This window comes from Tachysurus vachellii, chromosome 22 (genome assembly GCF_030014155.1).
Source record: "Tachysurus vachellii isolate PV-2020 chromosome 22, HZAU_Pvac_v1, whole genome shotgun sequence".
Classification (NCBI taxonomy): Eukaryota; Metazoa; Chordata; class Actinopteri; order Siluriformes; family Bagridae; genus Tachysurus; species Tachysurus vachellii.
The window spans coordinates 7,832,771-7,856,333 of record NC_083481.1 but is presented as its reverse complement, the minus strand read 5'-3'; the positions used below and the strand labels follow the sequence as shown (position 1 = coordinate 7,856,333).

Genomic DNA, 23,563 nt, shown 5'->3' with positions numbered 1-23,563 from the left:
TCTGAACTGCTAAGCTACCTTGGCCAGGCCCTTAAACCTACCTGCTCCAGGGGTTCTGCGTGATGACTGTGAACATAATAAAGTTTTCTTCTTCTTCTTCTTCTTCTTCTTCTTCTTCTTCTTCTTCTTCTTCTTCTTCTTCTTCTTCTTCTCAACTGAGTGAATATGATGTAAAATTTATTAGCAGTTCCAGTTTGAACACCAACAGCAGGTCAACCAAACCAAATAAATGATAATTGCATGTTTACTCCATCCTTGAAGTGTTATATGAGATGTAATGTCATCCTTTACGAAAACGTAGCAGCTACTCAGAAAAAAAAAAGAGATTTTGTGATATAACATTTAATTCTACAGCTACAGGTGAATACACTCACTGTGATATGTTAGCTGAGATCAATAATGGGAAAAAAAGGGAAATTGTGGTCACACAGATTTAAATAAAATCTTATGTATAGTTTACATATTATAAAATATTACATTTCTCATTGCTTATGCTAAATTGCTAGATTCAGTTATTGAGAGTGAGCATGCAACGTTAATTCATGTAGTATTAACATGAACGGCTTACTTTGTGGAATCTCACATGGATGTCAGAACTGATGGAGACTGCAGTGTAACTATGTTATTAAAAGTAGGCAGTTATTGTGTGCATGGTAGAAGAGCTAAGCATTGTGGGTTTGCTTCTCCTCTCAGGCGTGAGTTTGGGGTTTGAATTTCATTCGAATCATTTTGGAAGAACAAAAACTTAATCGTTGTAATGTTACTCGATACAGTCATATGCGAAGCCGTTGCTGAAGTAAATTCAGGACATGTGACATGGAGAAACGTTCCATAAACAGACATTATAGAAGTATATTATAGTTTAGTGGTTTGTAATGGTTTTAACTTTTCCTCTAGGGGAAGTTTCAGTAAAATATCAGTTTTGTCTTATTACCTTCAAGATAGATAAAAACAGAGAGGCTGGTGAAGGAATGATCGTTTCAATAACATGAACTAGCTCGTGTCACAGATATTACACAATATTACATATAACTATAAAAGGTAAAATCACTACATGTTCTTTAATAAGTTTTTAAACATGTAATAGCTCAATATTCAACAGACAGCACATTGGGGCATTATTATTTGCCTTAAACAACATAATCTCCAGTGTGGTTACAATGACTCAACTTGATTATAAACAATATCCCAACATGAAGCTTGAGGAGCATCCATGTAGACACGCTTGCATTAAACTGGCATAGGTATGAGTCAGCAGAATAAGATGAAGTAAATGAGAAATGCATGAGAACCCAAGCACACATTATACCTGACAGGCAACCCCTGGATCACATACTGTAGGAGCGAGGGCATTTCAGAAGCTCTCATTTGTAAATGAATGTGTGATTGAAAGTGGGTCCATAAATAATAGGCTCTGCATAAATGGCCGCTGATGATTGAAGAGGGAGAAAATGGCTACCGCCAGCCACAGGGCTAAAGTGCCAAGTGCCAAGCTGCTTACGACTCCAGCAACCACAAAACACACCACCGTTCTCACTACTCATTAGGAATGTGCATATAAAATGTTCCTATTACAAAAATTGTCTGAATGTTTATCACAATTTACATTATTGTTATGACGCTGCATTTAGAAATTGCTACAAGAAAATCTATTCACTTATTGAAATTAATCGGATTCCTACATAATAAAAAAACGTGTAATTGATTTTGATAAATCAGGGGGACAAATGATAAATGAATTAGCAAGTAAAAGCGCTAGTGTGCTGCGCAGGCCGACATTTTTGGTTGCCCGGTAACTTAACTGACTAAAATGTGGAACTGAGTGTAATGTAATAAGTGAGCGTGAGCTAATTAAGTGTATTAATACTAATCTAAAGCAAATGAACTCCTACTGACTGGATATGTCAGCTATAAGCTACACTGTTCTGTTCTCTCACTCGGAATGACTTATAGAACTTATAATAAATTAGTATGGAAATGTTTGTGTCAGCCAAACGTCAGGGTACCAAAAGGTTTCAAAAAGGCTGATATTCTTCCTACAACGATGTGCATGTTAATCGAAGCGCATTCGTGGTCCAGCTCACTTGCATTTTTTCAATTATTTCTATTTATTGAGCTTTTCAATTAGAAGGAAATCAAAAAAGAACTAAGAACATTAACAAAAAAAAAATACACACATATAGCTCAGAATTATACACATTTTCCAGACAGGTATACTTAAATTTTGAAGGTAGCAAACTCGATGTGTTATATTACTCCTTGTAATATAATACGAACAAGATGAGAATTTAAAGCTAGGGAGTCAAAACTTTATAGAATTGTTCTGTTTTCTCTTCTAGAGGAATCAAATAAAAAAGAAACTTACGCCACCCTTTAATCGAAGCAGCCATATCGCTGATCCAGTTCAGCCAAATATAAGGCTATAAGGTTCAAATATAATAGAATTTTATATTAACAGGTTTTTAATATATCTGTTTGGTGCTCTGAATAAGATTGGGAAGATCTTTTCAATTTCACCCAACACCAGAGCCTAATACAGTAATACAGTACTTATTTCTCGTTTACCTTTTAAACACGTAGGAGAAAGAAAGGGGTTAAAAAATGACTGCAGCTGGAGGTGATGTATTATTTTAAACTGCTCTTGTATGCCTGCTAACAGATACTGAGCAAATAGCTTCCCATGTCTCATTATCAAGAATCATTAATAAATGCTTCTTCCCACTTAGTTTTAACTCTCTGTGTGTATAAGGAGATGACACCGAAAGCTCATTTGGATTTAGTGACTCTCACAAAACTCCACAGCATTCACAGACAGCTGGAAGCACAAAATGAGTGCTCATGGGAAAAAGGCTGAAAAGTAAATTATATTGACTCCGATATGAACGATCAGGTTAAAGACAGACAGAAAAACAGAAATAAGATTCATTTTGACTCAGCACTATGCCAATAAAATATTTAACAGTATATAATATTAATAATTATAATAAGTCTGAGGCTGAGATATGAGGCCTGTCCTCTGTTTATACAGAGGTGGCTTTTTTGAAATAATTTTTTTTTTCTCTTAATTTATGGCTTTGTCTTGGCCCAATTTCTTTCTTTCATTTTTTATACAGTGAGTGTTTTTTTTTTCTCTTATTCCCCGACTTGGTTTTGATAGAAACTCAAAAGTGCTTATGTATGTTCCTTTGGATAAAAGACAAAGGTATTAAATGCAGTACAACGTGTGGATTATATGATTTGAAGTCGATCAAGTCAAGGTCTACTTTAGTTAGTTTAGATTAATTACATGATTTTATAATCATTCATTTAGTTTAATTATATGATTTAAAGTCGATATAGTCAAGGTCTTCTTTAGTTAAAAAAGCGGTGTTAACCATGTTTCAAAGCAGGGTTTCATAACTTAAAAAAGTGACCCAACTTTTCTTTTTTTATTTCAAGTGTGAAATGAATGTGGATTCAAGCAGGGTTTAGAACAACGATAACCTGGGGTTAAGTGTAGTGTGAAAAGCCTTCAACTGACCTTTAAAAACAGACATAATAAACAAACAAACAAACAAATAAACAAACAAATAAACAAACAAACAAATAAATAAATAACCAATCAAATAAATAAATAAATATTATATCAACAAATCTTCATTTTTTCTTTGTTAAATAATAAGAAGCTTTTTCTAGTCTAAGTCTGTTTCTCAGGATCTGTAAGAATTATGACCATCAAAATAAACAAACAAACAAACAAACAAACAAACAAACAAACAAATAAATAAAACAGCATGCAGCCATACTTGTTTTCAGCAAATAATAATGTGAAAACTTATAAACTTAAAAACTGCATAAAGCTGTTAGACTTATAGTAAGCAGATTACAAAAATGAATGTAAGGCATCCACATTGCATAGAAGGAAGTCTGCTTCTTTCATTACAAACAGCTTAAGAAAAACTTTCCTCAAGAATTTCTTTAGCCTGCTACCAGTTCTAAGTGAACTCAATTCTTATACTGTGTGCATGTGAAAAGATTTAATAACACTACATCTACTGGGGATTGCGATATAATGAAGCCTGCACAGAGTTTTCAGTAATCTGGAAACACCGTTCGAAATGTGCCTTATTTACTTCGGCCATATTGCCGAGGTGCAGAGCTCGAAGAGATGATGCAGATGCTCTGCCATTCGTTACGCCATCATTTGGAAATTAAAGTGCTCATGGCCTATAATCCAATTGGGTCTCTCTATCCTCCTCCTGCCGCAGCCCACACTGATTACTTTAGGGAGCTGTGGTGGGCCAATATTAATACTCAGCATGCATACGTACACACGCACACACACAAACACACAAAACCACACACTGATAACAGTGGCATCCGCTAGCACCACACCCCTTAGACATAGAGTTGGGTAAAAAGATGGAGTGTGGCGTCTTAAGTGCTCTTCTGGCAGCTTCAGCCCCTTAAGACATCAGCAAGCCACGGGTCCAATTTAATTAACTCACTTTGCTTAATCAAGGTGAGGTGCAGTGCTTTTGTGGAACAGCTGATGTGGCATGAGTACAGAGGCCCGGAGCTTCTTTTTCTCACAAAGCAATGCTTGTGTCTGCTTTAAGCTACATGCTCTCTAAGGAGTGAACAAGAGCATGGAGGAAATGATACAATACATAACGCTGGTATCACTTCTCACATGCATAAGGCCCTTTTTTTTATTTGGAAGATCCTGGCAACACAATTTTCTTATCTTTTAAAAACATAAATCACGATCATCTCAAACTTGAACTGTTTTGAAGTCGTATATACACTTTAAAGTCGTAAAAAATGACGAGATGAAGTTTTGCTCATATTTAGGTAAAAAAAAAAAAAAAAGAAGCAACAAAAGTTGCGTAAACAGGAATGAAGTCACTTTAGATTTTGTAGTTGGGGTAAAAAAAAAATTGTAATTCTGCAGCTAATTCCAAAAGTTCATGATGGACTGCTTCATATTTGTGGCTTATTTTATTAGGATAATAATAGAAAATAATGAAACACAATTGGTGAAAAAGTGTGATCGAAGCATCTGTGCTGCACAGAAATACAAACAAGGTGGAATTCAGTGCAAATGGCCAGTGTTGCCAGACATTATTATTGTGGGCAGAAAAAACAATCTGCTGTTGCTGCAAAAAAGCCTTAATGACAACAAAAGAAACAAAACACTTACCTTGCTGTTGGGTTTGAGCATTGCCAGTTTATAGCTTATTGATCCAGGTGCCTAAAACAAGCTTGTAAGCTTTGTGTAGTAACAGATTGCTAAAGTATTTTGGGTGTCAGTATTTTGCGTGTTTATATCATCAATGATAATCAACAAAGAGGCACCGGTGCTTGGATACTGTTTCGGCAGATGAACGAAGTGTGTTCGGGTTATCATATAATGCTGTTCTCTTCCTAGCTGTACTTTCTTCTCCTATTTGGTTGTTTGCCAATTCTGACCTATTATCCTGTTCTCCCCTGTTCACACGCCAGCTACCAACCGTGGAGAGTGAAGATTTGAACATATGTCCTCTGAGACATGTGAAACCAGTCACTGCATCTGTCAGAACTGCATAGCTAAACACAAACGGGAGGGAAGTGTACTATGTGTCTTCTTCTACATTTATTAGCTCACAGACACCCACGAATGGCTAGTGGAACTGTGATTGGCAGGAGATAATGCCACCCCTCGCTGGTACTTCCTACAATGGATGGTTGTGCTATCGATTCAAATTTGCAAGATTACGATGATGCTGATGATGATGATGATGATGATGATGATGATGGGGTGAATCCTTTTCTGTTGCATTTCCTAGTGATGAGCCATTCTTACATCTTCAACTGATGTTATTTGATGAGGGATTCATATGCAGATAACTTATTTTGTTATCAATTAAAAATATGTTTAATTTATACAAAACATCCAGTACCCCATCTGTGGACAAAAGTCTTCAACAGTATAAAATACCAAACGTTTGCTCTAACACTCATATTCTAGATAATTACCATTGATAGTTCTGTTAATAGGTGTATTAATTTTCATAATAATGAGCATAATTTGATCTGAAGACAGCTTAGAGATATCATTACTTAGCTCGCTAGTAAAAGTTAGTAGTATTCGTCTTTAATATTCGAACTATTTAAAATAAAACATTTGAGTCTAGAGAGTGATTCTAAATAAAGAAGTTGCATATTATGCTTAATGTGATGACATTTTGAGAACCTGAGATTCTGGAAGTTCTTGTATGATTCAGATTCACATATAGAACAGTTGGTTTTCGAACTGGGCATCTTTACTGCGGTCCGCACGCTTGTTTCCGGTGCCCTTGCAACATCAGTCTGGTTTCTTACTCATTTGATTCTTTTGAACATTATTTCCTGGTGCATTTGCGTTCATAACAAACATGCACAGAGGACACAACGTGACTTTTGGTGCTATTATGCGAAGTAAGGCACCTCACCTCTTCTGTGTCCCTCAGCATTCCCCTGTCACTCTTATTGTGTGTTGGGAAATAATTGGCTAAAGCACATGCACAGGTTACTTTACTTCATGAATACGTGAGGCCCAGTGTACATGTTGTTTTCACATTAACTGGAATCGGAGGACATTCCCAGTATAGCCGAACTCACACCGCCTACTACAGGTAGTCTCGGGTTTGTTACCGCGACAGATTTCGCATTACCAATGTTTCATGAAAACTGTGCACAGTTATACACTAAACTGCCAGCCTGACATCACCCTTACAGGTGAACATACAGGCTGTTCAAAAGGCATCATTATGATAGTGCAAGCTATTATAAAACATAGTTCAATTATTGTGGCATAATATTAAATCATGGCTCAGGCCTGTTCTCTATTGTGTAGAAATTATGTAACTACTTGAAAAAGATATTTATTGAAGCCTAAGCTTCAAGAATCCTCTATTTTCTGTAATGATATAATAGTGACACAGTTATTGCACCCATTAGTGAGAAATCCAAGTAGTAATTCTCAGGGTTTGAGGGGTTCGTATCATAAACGAGCATATGTAAATGACGCTATAGCTCATAGCTTACGTGTGTTTAAATACATTGTTAATGAATACCTAAGGAATTAGATTAGAATTCACACCTTTCTAGCAAGATTTTTAAATGAATATCATTCATCTGACTATTCATATTCAATATTTTATCTTTTATCCTCGAATGCAAAATGAAGACAGAAGACAGCTTTGAGAACGTATTTAAATAATGAATCAAATTTACTCTTTCACTGCAAATAAACAAATCATTTCATATAACAATTACACAGCCTTGTGGATTAGGACCTCCATAGATCGGTAGACCTTGGTCGCTGACAATTAAAAAAAAACAATCAAAAACAATGAAGCAAACAAAAAATACTATTGTTCATTTTCTTCCCTTGGCTGCTACACAATTCATTGCATTATAAAGTTAATGTCTTTGTGACTCTCTCCCACTGATTAGTTCAAAGCCTTTTTTTTTTTTTTAAATCAGCTAAGTCTTAGCTTGCTGAAAGCTTGTTGGGCCTCTCTGCAGCTCGGGAATATGATAGTCTTTCTAAAACGTATACAGAATACTTAGAGTTTTATAAACTTAGATATTTCTACATCTTTCCACTCCTCTGTCTCCCCTGTCTCTACTTGTTGTTAAAGCATTAGACCAATACGTTTTTTCTCTCTTTGTGCTCCCCTGGGCTTTGAACATAGATACGTTTCTTTTCCCATAGGCTCAAAGACCTTTCTCTCAGTAAGGGCAGGAGTAGGCATTGCAGTATTATTATCGCCTACATCCCCTTCCGTTTCTTTCCCTTCTAATCATTATTTATATCAGGTGTGTAGGCTCAAGTCTGAGACTGTCTGGGTTTCGCTCTGCAGAGGTGACTCAGGGGTTGGGACTTGAAACAGCTGGATGTTTTTGGGGATGGAAAAACAGATTGTTTTGAAGGGATACATGTCAGAAAAGTAATAAATAACAGTGTCATTTAAATAGTTATGCAAATCCCTGTCCAGTTTCTTCAACTAAAAAAAAATTAAGATATAAAAAACGGCATTCACTGAATTCCAGGGGCTTTGTTACCACAACGTAAAGTGGTCGTGTTTCTGGAGGTCTTGGAAAAACGCTCTCTTTCAAAAAAAGAGCATACCTACGATGGATAAAACAGTCATAGAGGTAGATTTTATATTTTATATCTATCATGCTTTATTATCTTACAGTTAATCTGTTTTCGAAAACAAATAAACAACCATAAACTACGGTTAGGGTTAAGGTTAGGGTTAGGGTTAGGGTTAGATTATCAAATAGGCCACGCCTACTTGATGACGCAATATCTGTTACGCTGTTCTGAAATCCCTGGAAATAAGTGCATCCCATTGCACATGGTTTAACAAAGGAGTTGTTTTGTTATTTATTTTTCTAACTTTTGTTGTCTATTTAAAATGTTTTCAATGTATAAGTCACGATGATTACGCGATACAAGTGGCTGGCATCTGAGATGTGTTTCTGCTCACCACAGATATAAAGAGTGGTTATTTGAGTGACTTGGGTGTTTTGTCAGCGCAAAACAGTCCTCAGATGTTTTGTTGTTTCTTTCTGCAGATCTGGTGCTTAACAAATCTGGTGCACAATTCCATTAAAGTAAAAATCTATACCAGGCTATATCCCAAGTTCCCTTTTGAGGCTTCGTCAGAGTGTCAGCCATCTCGCAGCATCTCATTCCCTTCTCAGGGAACAGGGTTACATACAGTATATAACCAGGTGTAGGTCCCATGACTCTGCTCTGCATCCATTGGCAGCTTTGAGTTCCCTCGAAAGGGAATTCAGGATTTCTAAAATAATCAGACCAAACAGTCCGGCACAAACATCCACGCTATAGCCAAAGCCACTATCACATTTTTCCTCATTCTGATGTATGATATAAACTAAAGCTTTCTGAAACTTAACTGCATGATTCCCAAAGTGTGTCTCTTTTGACTGAGCATATCTATTTAAATGTAAAAGTACTAGTTCATGCACTTGTCTTACATTTATCTGAAAATAAATGGGGTTAATAAAAAAAAAAGTTTCTGTGTGGTTCTGGGTCACTTCTAACTAAACGCTGTACTGTAGTGTTGCTGCTAAATCTTGCTGAATTTCATTCTGAGTGAGGTCAGGTGCTGATGTTGGATGACTGGGTTTAGCACTCCAGTTAATCCCAAAAGTACCTGAAGAGTAAGGGTTTAGGACTCTGTGGAGGAATTGTTTATTGGAGCGATATATCAGCTCAGAAGAAGATAAAAGGTTCTGACCTAACTCCTGCTTTGACCACATTGTTTTCCGGTCTGTCGCCTTTTGACCAATTTGCCTTGTACAACTGTATACTATAATGATTTATAATCACACTACCTGCTGTTAGGTATATGAGGAAGAGTTCTCTTTTGGGCATGGTTCCTCATGAGATTTCTTGCTCATGCTGTGTCAGGGAGATTTACTTTGCCACTGTTGCCTCTGGCTTGCTCATTAGACATCAAGATGTACATTTGGGTTTCTGTCAAGATGCTTAGTGATGCTTAACGTCAAAGCGAATCGAACTTGTTTGTCATTCACTCGTATTCACTGATCGAACGGCTGTTTAAGAAGAACCACCTGTTAACCACCTTTTGCTTTAAATGGCATGTGGAAAACATGTTCAGCCTTCAAAGATTTCTTCCAACTGTGCTAACAGCGACTTCAGGTAAAAAGCTGCGTTGTGTTTTGTGATCACTATCACTGTTCTACCATAGCAACCGTCACTTTCGGACTCCTGACAGACAGTTACAGACAGTAGTGCTCGTTTCAACCAAGGCAAGACATTTCCACTTCACAATAACATAGGGCAGATGCAATTTGACACACAGTCCTGAAACTTGTCTAAACGACACATTGGACAGGTGCAGTATTGAAAATCACTGCGCTGTCCAAAATGTCCCATTGTATTACCTGGGTTTTTCTGGTTATTACACAAATGTGGGCTCAATAGGTGTTAAAGTACCAGTCTGTCATAAATATATATGATCTTTTTTATTAGAGCAGGTGTCTGGGATGACTGCATTAAAAATTTGTATTAAAATGTTCCTCCACACAATTGAATTCAAGAAACGCATTAATTCTGTAGCACCTTGACAACCAGGACATAAAACAATGCCAGGATTTCAGCCTAATTCTCTATGACCACTGGCTATAGACGTGGTACTACAGTACGTGTCCTCGAGTGCCCTGGAGTAGAAAATAGGGAGAAACCAGATTGGAAAGCTTTTTGAAAAATGTTGAAAAAATTCAAACTCCCACTTGACGTGAACTGAAAATGGAAAATGGAATTTGTTCAATCTGGCTAAAAAAAAAAGCACTATCATGCAACGATTAATACATTCCTGAACAATGACTAAATGAATTAAGAGAATACATGCCTGCACTTTCTGTCTCACTTTTAACTCACCAATGATGCATATTGGCAGAATACCAGAAACATTGCTATGATTCATTTATTTTGGCATTTGGAAAACAGCAATTTGGTAATTCAGCCATTTAACATGTAGATGAGCCATCAATCACAAAAATCCACTAACACTGACCATGACATTGTGCAAAAATCTATATAAATATGAATTTAATAATGTATATACACATTATATCTAAATATATTGATCCATACAAATGTGGTGTATTGAACACTAAAGAAAACTTTACACTAATTTATTAGTAGCGGAGGTATTGTATATAGTCTATGTACCTGTACAATTACAGGAATTTGATGCTTGGAGCAAGCAGTGTTGCCAGGTACACTGTTATGCTGTAGTTGAAAGAAGAAAAGACACAAGTTTAATTAGTACTTGTCATGCTACTCTTGTTATGAGGATCTGGCAACCTTGGTGCTAGCGTCATGATCGCATACAATTTCCTCAGCTCTAACAATGAAACTCAAGGTATTAAACAGGGCTTTTGTGGCAGTGGCAATTTTCTAAATGCCACAGAAGCCACAGTTGAGCAAAAGAACAGTTTAATTCCACACTTTCTTTGAAATAATGGCTTTCAACCTGCAGTTTGAGCTTTCCTGCTTATTGCAGTTTGTCGCAGTAGCCGTCTGCCTGATGAGCTACAGCCATGGTAAATTGATTGCTAATGCCAGACACTGCGAGTGTGTATTGTAGCAGCTTTCTAATGTAAGGTGAGAGAAGCAATTATAACTGCTTTTGTAGTGGTGTTGCAGTTGTCCCACATTGTAACAAAAAAAAAAAAAATCACAGCACAGGATATTTTCTGGTTTCAATAAAAATGTACAGTACATCTCACCCATGGTGTATTATTCCCTTTGACTTCGTTTCCTCATGAAGTCTGGTTTGTTGTTTTCATTGTTTTGCACACAGCAACTACTCAGCTATATATTGCTTTGTTCTTTTGGGGTTTACTTGCTTTTTTTAACCTGTATTTTGAATCCTTGTTTAAGTATTCAATGTAATAAACTTGTCAGCTTGTGTTTTTATCCCTCCTGACTCTACTGACAGTGATTCCTGGATATGACCCAATAGACCTACTCAGCACCTGCTGTGATTCGCGATGGAAAACCCTTTCTGCATGCCAATGCAGCTCTTTGAAAATTCTAGGTGTATCAAAAACAAGAAAGAACGATCACACCGTAATGCCTGCATTATGAAGTTTTTGAACCCCTGAGTTTTATGACAGCTGTGTGAAAGCACAACATACCAAAGCTGTATTGTGGTAAAGCTCTTGTTTCTTTTAACCCATGCCATAATTACTCATTTTAAAGATAGTGTGCTTGCTGAAGCGTGGTACATCTACTGTACTATCAATCGTAAAACCAATGATGTTGGCATATTGATTCCTCTCTGAAAAGGGGTGTAATGATTTATGGATTTGAATCAGTGCACCAGTCTCAATATTTATTATACAGTCATACCAGTTTATGACAGCATGTATTGAGCAAAAATTTGGAGGTAGTCTTGACTTAATGGAGCGTTTTGGTTTCAGTAAATTACCAGTCCACACGGAGCTCTTTTATTATTGGTGCAGTATTATTTGACAGATGTTCTGTTGATTTGAATGCCTTCCTCATGATTTGCTTGCCTGCCATGCTTACTGGCTCACCAAGTATCCACAGAGTTATATTTTACCTAGGGTTCAAAAATGGCAAATAGAGAACATAGATGTCCATTGGGGAAGGAATCACGCTGCACCATGTTTGTGGAAAACGCAGTAGAAAATCAGGTAATAGGGTTGCCAAATTGTTAGTCAGGTAGGGTTGCCTGGTGGCTAATTTTAGAATACTGTGTGGCCACAAGGTTACTTTTTTAATTATACTTAATTCTGATCCCATTATATTTATATATATATATATATATACATATACATATGCGGGATCAGAATTAAGTATAATAAATGCTTACAGTGTGGCTTTGATGTACACAACCATTTCTTCTGTTATTATATTTATATATTGCAAATATAAGACAACACCTCTAGTGTTGGAGGTTTGATTTCTATCTCCACCCTGTGTATGAGCTTGCATGTTCTTTCTGTGCTTTGTGGGATTCCTTAGGGTACTTAGGTTTCCTCCTCCAGTACAAAGACATGCATCGTTGGTTGACTGGCATCTCTAAACTGTCTGTATTGTGTGAATGGGTATGTAAGCCTGCCCTATGACGGGATGGCATCCTGTCCAGGGAGTGTGCTCCAAATACCCTTGGATGTGCTTTATGGCTCTCCGTGAACTTGTGTATGATAAGAGGTTCATAAAATAAATGGATAAATGCATGGATGTCCATACATGAGAAATGTGTGTGTTGCTTACTGACTTTGTTTCTCGAGCAAAGACAGTTTTCCTGTTTGCTGAAATCTGGCAACCCTGGTTAATGTGTTCAGACATGGAAGACACACCTTCTGTATCAACCACATGGGAACAAAGATTTTTTCTAAAACCTTTTAAAATAAACTCAGTGTATTTGAGACTATTTGCTCGTTCGGCTAATGCAGTCAAATCTCAACTGACTTTTATAAAGTAACTCTAGAAATTCATTAGATGGGATAGCCTATGGGATAAGTGAAGTATGATAGACTCTCACCTTCGTTTTCTTCACTGGCTTAATCTGTTTCATCACCATCTATGGGAATAAGGCATTTAGGGATTTGAAACAGATGATTTCTGGAGCTTGTTTTCTGAATTCTTGGGTGTTTTTTCTCTTTTACTAAGAAAATCAAACAATTAATTGTAATGAATGATCATTCTTTATGTGTCAGGTTTAAATATATAACTGGTTCATTTCCATAATAAGCTATTAATCAAAGCATACTCATTTTCAGAGCTGCCACAACTGATTGAAGGAAAATCCTTTAAAAAGTAATAATAAAAGCAGATCATAAAGTATTTCATTATTGTTTGATGAAAACGTGATTGGAAATGGCAGGGCAGATTATAACAGAATTAACATTATGACATCCTCTTTACATTACATAGTCCCAACAGGATTTTTTTCAGGGCACAAAAACAAATACAAAATCGATCAAACAATTTTTGAAAATGACAGCAGATTTTCCATAGGTTTGGTCAGAGACGTGTCATGTGACGTCATCACAACATGCAGCCTAAGCCTGCTTTGATTCATGTGTGTCGATCATATGTACAGCTTATGTACAGCTATCATAGAAACTAATCACAAATGTGTTTTCACCTTTAAAAAACAAAACAAACAAAAAAAAAATAGCAAAATCCTGAAGGGGCTGCATTACACTATGGCCTCATGATATATTGTGTGTCTTTTTTGTGATTTCTATTTTATTTTATAATCATTCATTTCGATCAGTGGAATCTCAATATCCCTGGTTTAATCAACCACCATATAACGGTCCCTTCTTATCTGGTATTCAAATCAAATCAAATCAAATTTTATTTGTCACATACACATACATACAGAGTACGACATGCAGTGAAATTCGTTTTATGTCTGTCCGGTATTCATGCATAAAAAGGAATGGAATGAAGGATAAAAATAAAACTAAAAGGAGGTAGATTAATAAAAAGTATAAACTATATAAAATATCTAAAAATATTTGTGAAAAATATATATGTATATACATAGATGCGTATGGTAGATATAGGCAGTGCAAATTAAAATGATTTAGTGATTGTCCTTAAAGTGTCCATGTGCAGTATGGTGTGGTATAAAGTGGCACTGTGCTGTGCAAGTCCAGAGTTAAAGTGACAGTCCAGAGTTAAAGTGTCAGTGCAAAAAAAGGTTGTGCAGAAAAAAAGCGAAGATGGAGAGAGATGTCCAGTACTAGATCCTGGGTGTTTCCTGGTTTAAACTCTGAATTGCCTATGGGAAGAAGCTTCTCCTCATTCTCTCTGTGTTTGCTTTCAAGGAGCGGAAGCGTTTCCCTGAACGCAACAAACAAAAGAGTCCATTGCTGGGATGGCTGAGGTCTTTTACAATCTTCCTGGCCCTGGTCCGTCACAGTGTGCTGTTAATGTCCTGCAGGTCAGGGAGCTCGGTGTGGATGGTACGTTCAGCTGATTGCACCACCCTCTGGAGGGCTCGCCTGTCCTGCATGGTGCTGTTCCCGAACGAGGAAGTGATGATACCCGTCAGGACACTCTCAATGGTGTAGAAAGTCTTTAGTACCTGAGAGGATACTTTGAAGTCCCTTAAGCATCTCAGATGGTACAGACGCTGCCGGGCCTTCTTCACCAGGGTGTTGATGTGAGAGGACCAAGACAGGTCCTGTGTGATGTGAACACCTAGGTGTTAAACATGGCTTTTGTGGCAGTGGCAATTTTCTAAATGCCACAGAAGCCACCGCTGAGCAAAAGAACAGTTTAATTCCACACTTTCTTTGAAATAGTGGCTTTCAACCTGCTTGCTTATTGCTTTCATGCTTATTGCAGTTTGTCGCAGTAGCCGTCTGCCTGATGAGCTGCAGCCATGGTAAATTGATTGCTAATGCCAGACACTGCGATGGGTGTTGATGTGAGAGGACCAAGACAGGTCCTGTGTGATGTGAACACCTAGGTCCCGTTTATGTTTAGCGGTTGGTATGACTGCTCCTGCTTCGTCCACTATCAACTCCTTAGTCTTGCTGACGTTCAGGAGAAGATTGTTCTCCTGGCACCATCTCTCCAGGTTTTTAGTCTCCTGTAGGTAGGCCGTCTCGTCGTTGTTGGAGATCAGGCCCACCACAACAGTGTCGACAGCAAACTTGATGATGGTGGTGGAGTTGGACGTGGCCACACAGTCACATGTGTACAGTGAGTACAGCAGGGGGCTCAGAACACAACCCTGGGGATCTCCAGTGCTGAGGGTGAGGGAGGATGAGGTGTGTTTGCCCACCCGTGCGGCTTGTTGTCTGTCTGTCAGGAAGTTGGAGATCCATTGACACAGCGGCATGCTGACTCCCAGGACCTCCAACTTAGAGGTGAGCGTGGAGGGAATTATGGTGTTAAACACTGAACTGTAGGCCACAAACAGCATTATTGCATAATTCCCTTTTCTGCAGTCCAGGTAGCTGATCGTTGTGTGGAGAAGATGAGCAATGGCATCCTCAGTAGAGTGGTTCTGACGGTATGCAAACTGTAGTGGATCCAGTGTGTCTGGTAGTGATGCAGTCTAGCCTTTTTTACACATTTCTGTTCTTACCAGAGCTTCCAATATCTTTTTTTCTATATCTTCCCAGCAGAAGACGTTTTTGTTGGACATCCCAGATTGTTGAAAATGAATGAACATGGTGTTGAACAATAAACCGCAATGGTGTTTGACTCGATTAGCTTGAATCACAGATAAACACTGCATTGTTGTATTTTTGTAGCACAGTATATCTTTAATAAATGTTATATGTCAGCTTAAGACAAGTGTCCTTTCTGCTTTCAGTTCACATCCCCCTGGTTGATATATATATATATATATATATATATATATATATATATATATATATATATATATATATATATATATATATATATATATACACACACACACACACATATAGTGTGTGTATATATATATATATATATATATATATATATATATATATATATATATATATATACACACACACACGCACACACACACACACACACGTCTATATAATGTTCTCTGATTCCAGACACGAAACAAATAATCTTGAAGGCTTTGTAGTTGATTTCACACAGAGAGAAAGCAAAATGAGATTTGGAGTGTTACAGTTGGTGAGACATGGTTTTGATTGGAATTGGTCAGATTTTGCAATTAAAGAAATGCGGATAATAGCACGTGGAACAGGAAGAAATGTACCGAATCCTGTCAGTTTGTGTTACTTACATGGGTGTTGCATTCGATTGTAATAAGCACTCATTAAATATTCTCATGCTGTGAGAGATTAGCAGTTTATTGTCAACGGTCTTGCAGTTAGTTCAAAGTTCTGTGTTAGTTGATTGAAATGACGCAAAAAAAAGGTCAATAAATGTGCTTGTGATTTAATATCAAAAAAGTGCTGTAAGTGTGTTTGGGTTTCTAAAAGCAGATTAGTTCATGACATGTGAAGGAGACTGTAAGCTACACGACTGCATTGTTGAGTATTTTTAGATAATTCAGCATCTTTTTACATCGATCTCGGAATTTGTGTAGTTATATTCATGTTATCATGTTTGAAAGTCATCATGGAAATGTGGAATTGTGTCTGGTTCTCCTCCAGGCCTTTTACAACATCGGTGATTTGGCTTCCTGTTATTATGTATACAAAACTCTTTCTTGTTTTGCTCCATTACTCACCTTCTAGTAATGCTAAGATATTGTAACTAACTTCTTCTATTTATCTCCTATTGTCATATGAAGTTAAAGGCTGATCGAGCCATTTCTGTGGTTGGCTCTAATCTCTGGAACAATCTCTCCTTCACCTGAGGTCTTTAACCATCTTACACCATTTTTAAACTTCTCTTAAAACTTATTTTGTCTTAAGATGTTGTTTAATTTGATATTATAATTCAAAATACAATTTTTCTTGACTTGACTTTATCATAGATCCACAGTCAAGCAATATTGTTTGTTTAGCCATTGCAGCACTGTACAAAATTCTGGCTGTGTGCAAGCATAGATATTCAATAATAATAACAATAATAATAATAATAATAATAATAATAATAATAATAATAATAAAAATAGATTGCCAGGGTAGACAAGAAGAAGAAATACAATGGTTACCAGTTGCCTACATTTGGTTGCCAAGGGCAACCAGGCAACTATTATTATCGAGCCCTTTGGCAAATAGATTGCAAAGATTACATCTATAAAACCATATCATATATTAGCCTTTGGCAGCTTTATTTTATTTTCACATCTCATATCATCCCTGCACGAAAGTTGCACATCGCTATTATCCTACATAACTCTTCTTCTGAGCTGTCGGATTTCTGACCGCAGAAGTAAAGGCATGAAAGCGGTACTCTCAATGTACCGTCATGCCTACATCTCAGAACACATTTCCCACGAGACGTCCTGCCACTGTTTCCTGCCCTCCCAATTAATCTCTTTACGCTCAACTCCCGAAACATTTGTTAAAGACCTCTTGACATGGCTGCTCTGTACAGGGAGTTTCTTTGGAGGGAACGTACAAAATAATGGAAGGTCACACAGTAAACAGGTTCAGCTTGTCACCAAACATTACCTTGCAGACGGCTGCCATGGTGCAACAATAACAGCAATACATACTCGTCGTCTTACGTCTTTTCCTCTGAAGGTTCAGCAAGACGTTATGTTATTATATTGCAGCACTAGTACATCCTTAACTTTTGTTATAAATATCTCACTCAAATTGACTTCCTTTAGTTCCTGTAAATTTGGTTTAGCTGCTACGTTGGGGGTTTCATATATAACGCTGTAATCTTATAACACCCGGAGGCATCTTTCATGCTCAAGACTGATTATAATAAATCATACTGGGGTATTTTTGTTCCAAATTTTTTGGATGCTTACTTTGACAAACAAAGGAACAAAAATAAAATACAAAGACGTGTGCAGGGTTGCGGGATACAGATTGCGAAGTTGCAAAATCTTTTGCAATATCTTCACATACTGTGTAGTGTTTAATTCCTATTATACTCCACTTTACCACCAATTAAAATCTTTCAACATATTAACCATTGACTCTCACATTTCAACCTTTTACAGTTATTATTAATGTTGTGATATCAGCAGTAGACAGTCATACCCTCATCAGCTTTCCTATTTTTCTTCTTTTCAAGTTAATAAGACATTTGCAGGTTGATGAGAAAGCACAAAATCCCAGTCCTAAAGACTTTAGGTTGCTTTCCTGTGTACACGGTTCCTATTACTGGTCGCTGTAGTTATATTTATCAGTGGGTGAAGAAAACTAGCATTCCATTTGACACCAAATCAGTTTTCTTGCTGCTAAAACAAAGGATTCTGGAGGGAGAGTGTTTTTATCTTGAAAGTGTGTTCTTTGTCATGGATCACATTCACTCCTGTTAGTATTTTCTGCACCAAGTTGCACCGTATTTGCATAAAGATAAACTTGTCTCTACTTTGTCGCAACATTTACGACTCACCTAGTACATAATCTCTGTTGCTCTTGTCACGTAGATTATGTAAATCATCCACCGTACAAATCCCTGTGAAGGACTGATCAAATTCATCACTTTTTAAATTGAATTTAAATTACATTTTAAGGTTAATTGAAACCTCTGCTGACCAATCTGATTTGAGAATTCAAACAATTATTTAAATTGCATCCTATAGTAATTTTTATTAGCTTATAGTATGTTGAAAGTCTGAATCCTGGAAGTTTAGTCATTTAAAAGATAATTATTAAAGGTTTGCCTTCCAATAAATAAATAAGTAAGTAAGTAAGTAAGTAAATAAATAAATAAATAAAATCCTGAACTATATCATTAAATCAGAGGACGTTAGGTCACAGAATATACATCGGCTGTCCAATTGTATTAAGAACACCTGTAGACCTGCTCATGTATGTATGTATGTATGTATGTATGTATGTATGTATGTATGTATGTATGTATGTAATCTAATAAGCCAATCATGTCATTATGATCTCCTGAACGTTTTACAAACACAACAGTCTCTAGAGTTTACAAACATTATGTTAAAAGAAAAAAAAAAGACATTGTGTATTGGCCCGCAGGCTGAAACACCTTATTGATATGAGAGATCAACTAAGAATGAGCAGTTTGGTCTGAGCTAAGAGGAAGTCTACAGTAAACACTCTTTATAACCATGATGAGCAGAAAAGCATCTCACAGCACATCAAACCATGACTTGGATTAGTTACAACATCAAGCAGAAGAACACATCATGTTCTACTCTAAAGACTGGCAAAAGACTGTGATTTTTTTGACAGTTTGTACAGGTCTGTGCCCATGATAGCTTCAGACACTTGTTTTTGGCTGGCAGAAGTGGAATCCAGTGTTTTGGAATCCAGTCGAGGGTTTCTGGCTGTTGTAACCTATCCACCTCAATGTATTGATGTTTTGTACCTTCTGAGATGCTTTTCTGTTCACCGCATTTGTAAAGAGTGAAGTTACTACAGTATATCCTGCCTGGGAGCTTGAACCGATGTGGCATTTTCCTCTGACTTCTCTAATCAACAAGGTGCTTCCACGCACAAGTCTGTCACTTATTCAGTGTTTTTTTTTTTTCTTTGTCTGTGTAAACTCTAGAGATTGTTGTGTGTGAAAATCCCAGGAGAACAGCAGTTTCTGAAACTCTGAGATCAACCCCTCTGACTCAAACAACCATGCCATGCTTAAGGTCATAGAGAGATTACACTTTTTTCTTTATTCTAATGATTTATGTGAACATTACATGAAGCTCTTGTCCTGCGTCTGCATGATTTCATGCGTTGGCCGATTAGACAACTGATTAGATTGATTTGAAGGTGAACTGACGTCAATATTACAGTGGATGGCGGGTGTATATTAGGTTTTTTATTGCTTTATTTTTCTGCTCAGCTGACTGACATCCTGTTCAATCTGTGACTCCATAGCAAAGAAAGAATCTCTAAAGCAGAACATCCTTACGAATAGGTCATGCACTTAACGTTTACATGCACTTTGTATTACTATACACTGTCCCAAATGAATCCAGCAAAGCTTTAAACAGTAGATTCTACTTCCACTCGTCAGGCAATTCGATTCAAAATCAGGTAATTATGCATGTTTCTGACGTGATGTAATTGTGGAGTGAAGCAGTGGCTCGTTTACTGTAGGTTTGATTGCTAGTTTGGAATCGAATCATTTTTATGTTTTCAGAGTCAGAAACCAAAAACTCTTTTTTTTGCACACGTTTATGCTTCCAAGGTTCACGCGTTCTCAGGGTTAAAGTTCATCTAGGTCAACTCAGAGCAAAATGAATCTCTGAAGTTAACTCTTATGTCCTTTGCCATTGAACTGAATTGGATTTTTCTCAAGCTAAACGTTTTTCCTTCAAGTTCTGACACCTCGCTGTGCTTTATGCTGTGACTAAACTGGAAATCGGGTTATTGTTTTAGAGGTCCGCTATGAACGAGTCATTTCATTTGGGATATATCAAGGTTTAAGGTAAATCCAGACATAAAGCGCAGGCAGGTTTACTTTCATGTGTGTGAAAATGCTGGTAATAAAGTATTGAGACTAGAGACTCCTTCCATAAATTTTACAGAAATGTCTTCTTAGAGAATTCTTCATTATAGATATTTTATTATGTTCAGTTTGTTTATTCCAGGAAACATTGTGACAAATATCAAACACCAATTATGGAATAACATCTTAAGTGAATAGAAGTTCAAAAAAAGCACTAAATCACTGTGCCTTTTTTTTTTGGAAACAGATTTGCTGGCTATAGTCCACAATTAAAGTGGGCTTCAATTATTCTCTGATCAAACAAACGTTTTTGGGACATACACGTGTGTGTGTGTGTGTGTGTGTGTGTGTGTGTGTGTTTATGAGAGAGAGGGAGAGAAAGAGAGAGAGAGAGAGAGAGAGAGAGAGAGAGCTATACAGTAAGTGAGGCAAATTCTGTTCTGAGCATATGCCTGGGATTAACTGCTCCCTTTTGTGTAATAATAAACAACACATCCACAAACAGGAACGCAGCTCAAATTTTACACTGAGGTGTGTTTTTCTGCCTGTTCTGTTGGCCTGGTGTTCAGAGAATTGTGCCCTCACATGGTAGAGTTATAAACAAGTCATCAAGAAGAGCAAGGAAACGTGTGTAGTCGGAGAAAACCTACACATTGTGAAATATTTGAACATTTTCTACTATAGCTAGCTTTAAAAATGTCACATTTTCTGGAACTGACACGTAGTTCCCTTTGACATATTTCTCAGCCACAAGAAAAATTCCAGCATTTTAAATTCAAAAGTGAAAACAAGTAGAAAATTGCTTTAGAAGATTCCATTCCAACTGTGGCGCAGGAGCATCGCCAACCATTTTCACAGCTGCTAACTGATTGCAAACTAAATCGATCAAGGAGTTTTCGCCACTTTCTTTACACCATGCAGCTATCCGACAACTTGCTTATCTTATAGTGTGACTTTTAGTGAGGAACTCACACTTAGCTCGTGATGTTACAGAAATCAGAATCCAAACTGACTGTTATATCCAGCAACTACTTCAAAGTTCGAAATGAAATGAAAACATTGCTTTGGTAGAATATGTTTATAGTTTCATAAAGTAAAATGGTGTCAAAGTCAATATCTTTCCCCTACAGAACTCACAGTGATAGTCAGTTTTTCTGTACAACCACACATATTCTCAGATAAAGTTTGACACTGTTAGTCATTCAGCTAAACATTCCATCCCACTTGTATTAGTTTTGACTGAATATATTGAGGACTTTCTAATCAATAGATATTTCTGCAATATAGCAACTCAATATAACCTCTGTGAAGAGCCCGGTACGCTTTATTACTAAATGTTACCCCATTTGATTGACATTACAACTTTAACTTTTGATGAAATGTTTTTCAATCCAGTCAGTATTTTGCTGCAAATAAATGGAAATGCAAATATATTGCAACCTTCATGAGTCTGAAGTCGGTGGCCATGGACAGGCCATCTGAGGATATGAAAGATCTGATATCTGATTTAATATCAAAATGCTAAGTTATGTTATTTAGCATTGTTAACGTTAGATTGGGGGGGGCACGGTGGCTTAGTGGTTAGCACGTTCGCCTCACACCTCCAGGGTTGAAGGTTCGATTCCCGCCTCCCCTTGTGTGTGTGGAGTTTGCATGTTCTCCCCGTGCCTCGGGGGTTTTCTCCGGGTACTCCGGTTTCCTCCCCCGGTCCAAAGACATGCATGGTAGGTTGATTGGCATCTCTGGAAAATTGTCCGTAGTGTGTGATTGCGTGAGTGGATGAGAGTGTGTGTGCCCTGCGATGGGTTGGCACTCCGTCCAGGGTGTATCCTGCCTTGATGCCCGATGACTCCCTGTGACCCGAGGTAGTTCGGATAAGCGGTAGAAAATGAATGAATGCATGAACGTTAGATTAATCTTAACTGCTTTAAATGCCGTTCCAAACTTGAACAAATTATCTTGAAAATTTCTCATCACACATCACAGTGTAAGACTTAATAGTGCTGAACATGATGCAGTATCAGCAAGTAAAATTGATGAAGTGATCTGAAATATATAGTATAATATTACTGCTTAATATTTGGTTAAACACATAATATAATACTGTAGGTTGTGTTCAATGTTTCTACAGTATATTATTAAAAATCAAGGAAAAATACCAAACCACTTCCCAAGAGCATTTTTGACGCTATATAATATATAGTATTACCTCTTAGTATGGGACAAAATATATTTCCTTATGAAAAGACACTAGAGATAAATAAAGTGTATATATTTGAATAAAATATATCTTTTTTTTTTCATTTCATTCAAATAAAGCTATAATTAGATTATTAGATATACGTGACTTGGATTTGATTGTGATTTGACTGTAGATAGTGAAGTTTATAAAATTGACATGATTATCATGTCCAAATTGACATAAACATGATAAAATATTGTATTTATATACATACCACCTGCATTTCAGAGATAATATTGTTGTTGCAAGCGGAGAAAAAGATGGAAATGAACATTCGTGAAACTACAGCCGTTTAAGAGAAGGCATGTTATCCAAAAATCTAAAAAATGATTGACATGAACAAAATTATTTATCATTTCTACCTGCTTTAACTACAAATTCCTTAGACTATCCAAATACAACAGTGAAAATCTGCTTGTTACACATGACACCATAAGCACTAAAGAATTACATTTCCTTTTTTTTTTCTTCAGATATGAGATTCGGGACACTCACCTGGTAGAGGAGAGCGTTCTGGAGACCCTGAAAGTCAAGGCTGATTTTCTGACCTTCAAACCACGCCCTTTCAACATGCGCGAGTTCTACGATCGAACCGGCCACGACATCAAGGACATGCTGCTCTCCTGCTACTACCGTGGGGACAAGTGCAGCGCTGAGGACTTTAAAGTGGTAAGTGAACATGTCTCGTGTATCTCTTGCTCTCGCTCTGTCTCGGCATGTGACATATCTGAGTAGAT

General features: G+C 37.1%; 1 protein-coding gene across 1 annotated transcript in view; it reads left to right on the top strand.

The window, feature by feature from the left end:
• The window catches only part of asic1b (acid-sensing (proton-gated) ion channel 1b), a 303,047-nt gene that overhangs the window by 12,290 nt on the left and 267,194 nt on the right, over nt 1-23,563 (top strand). Inside the window, exon 2 of the mRNA XM_060857891.1 lies at nt 23,300-23,495. Coding sequence (XP_060713874.1) covers nt 23,300-23,495 — 196 coding nt within the window. The remainder of the gene's footprint in view (nt 1-23,299; nt 23,496-23,563) is intronic.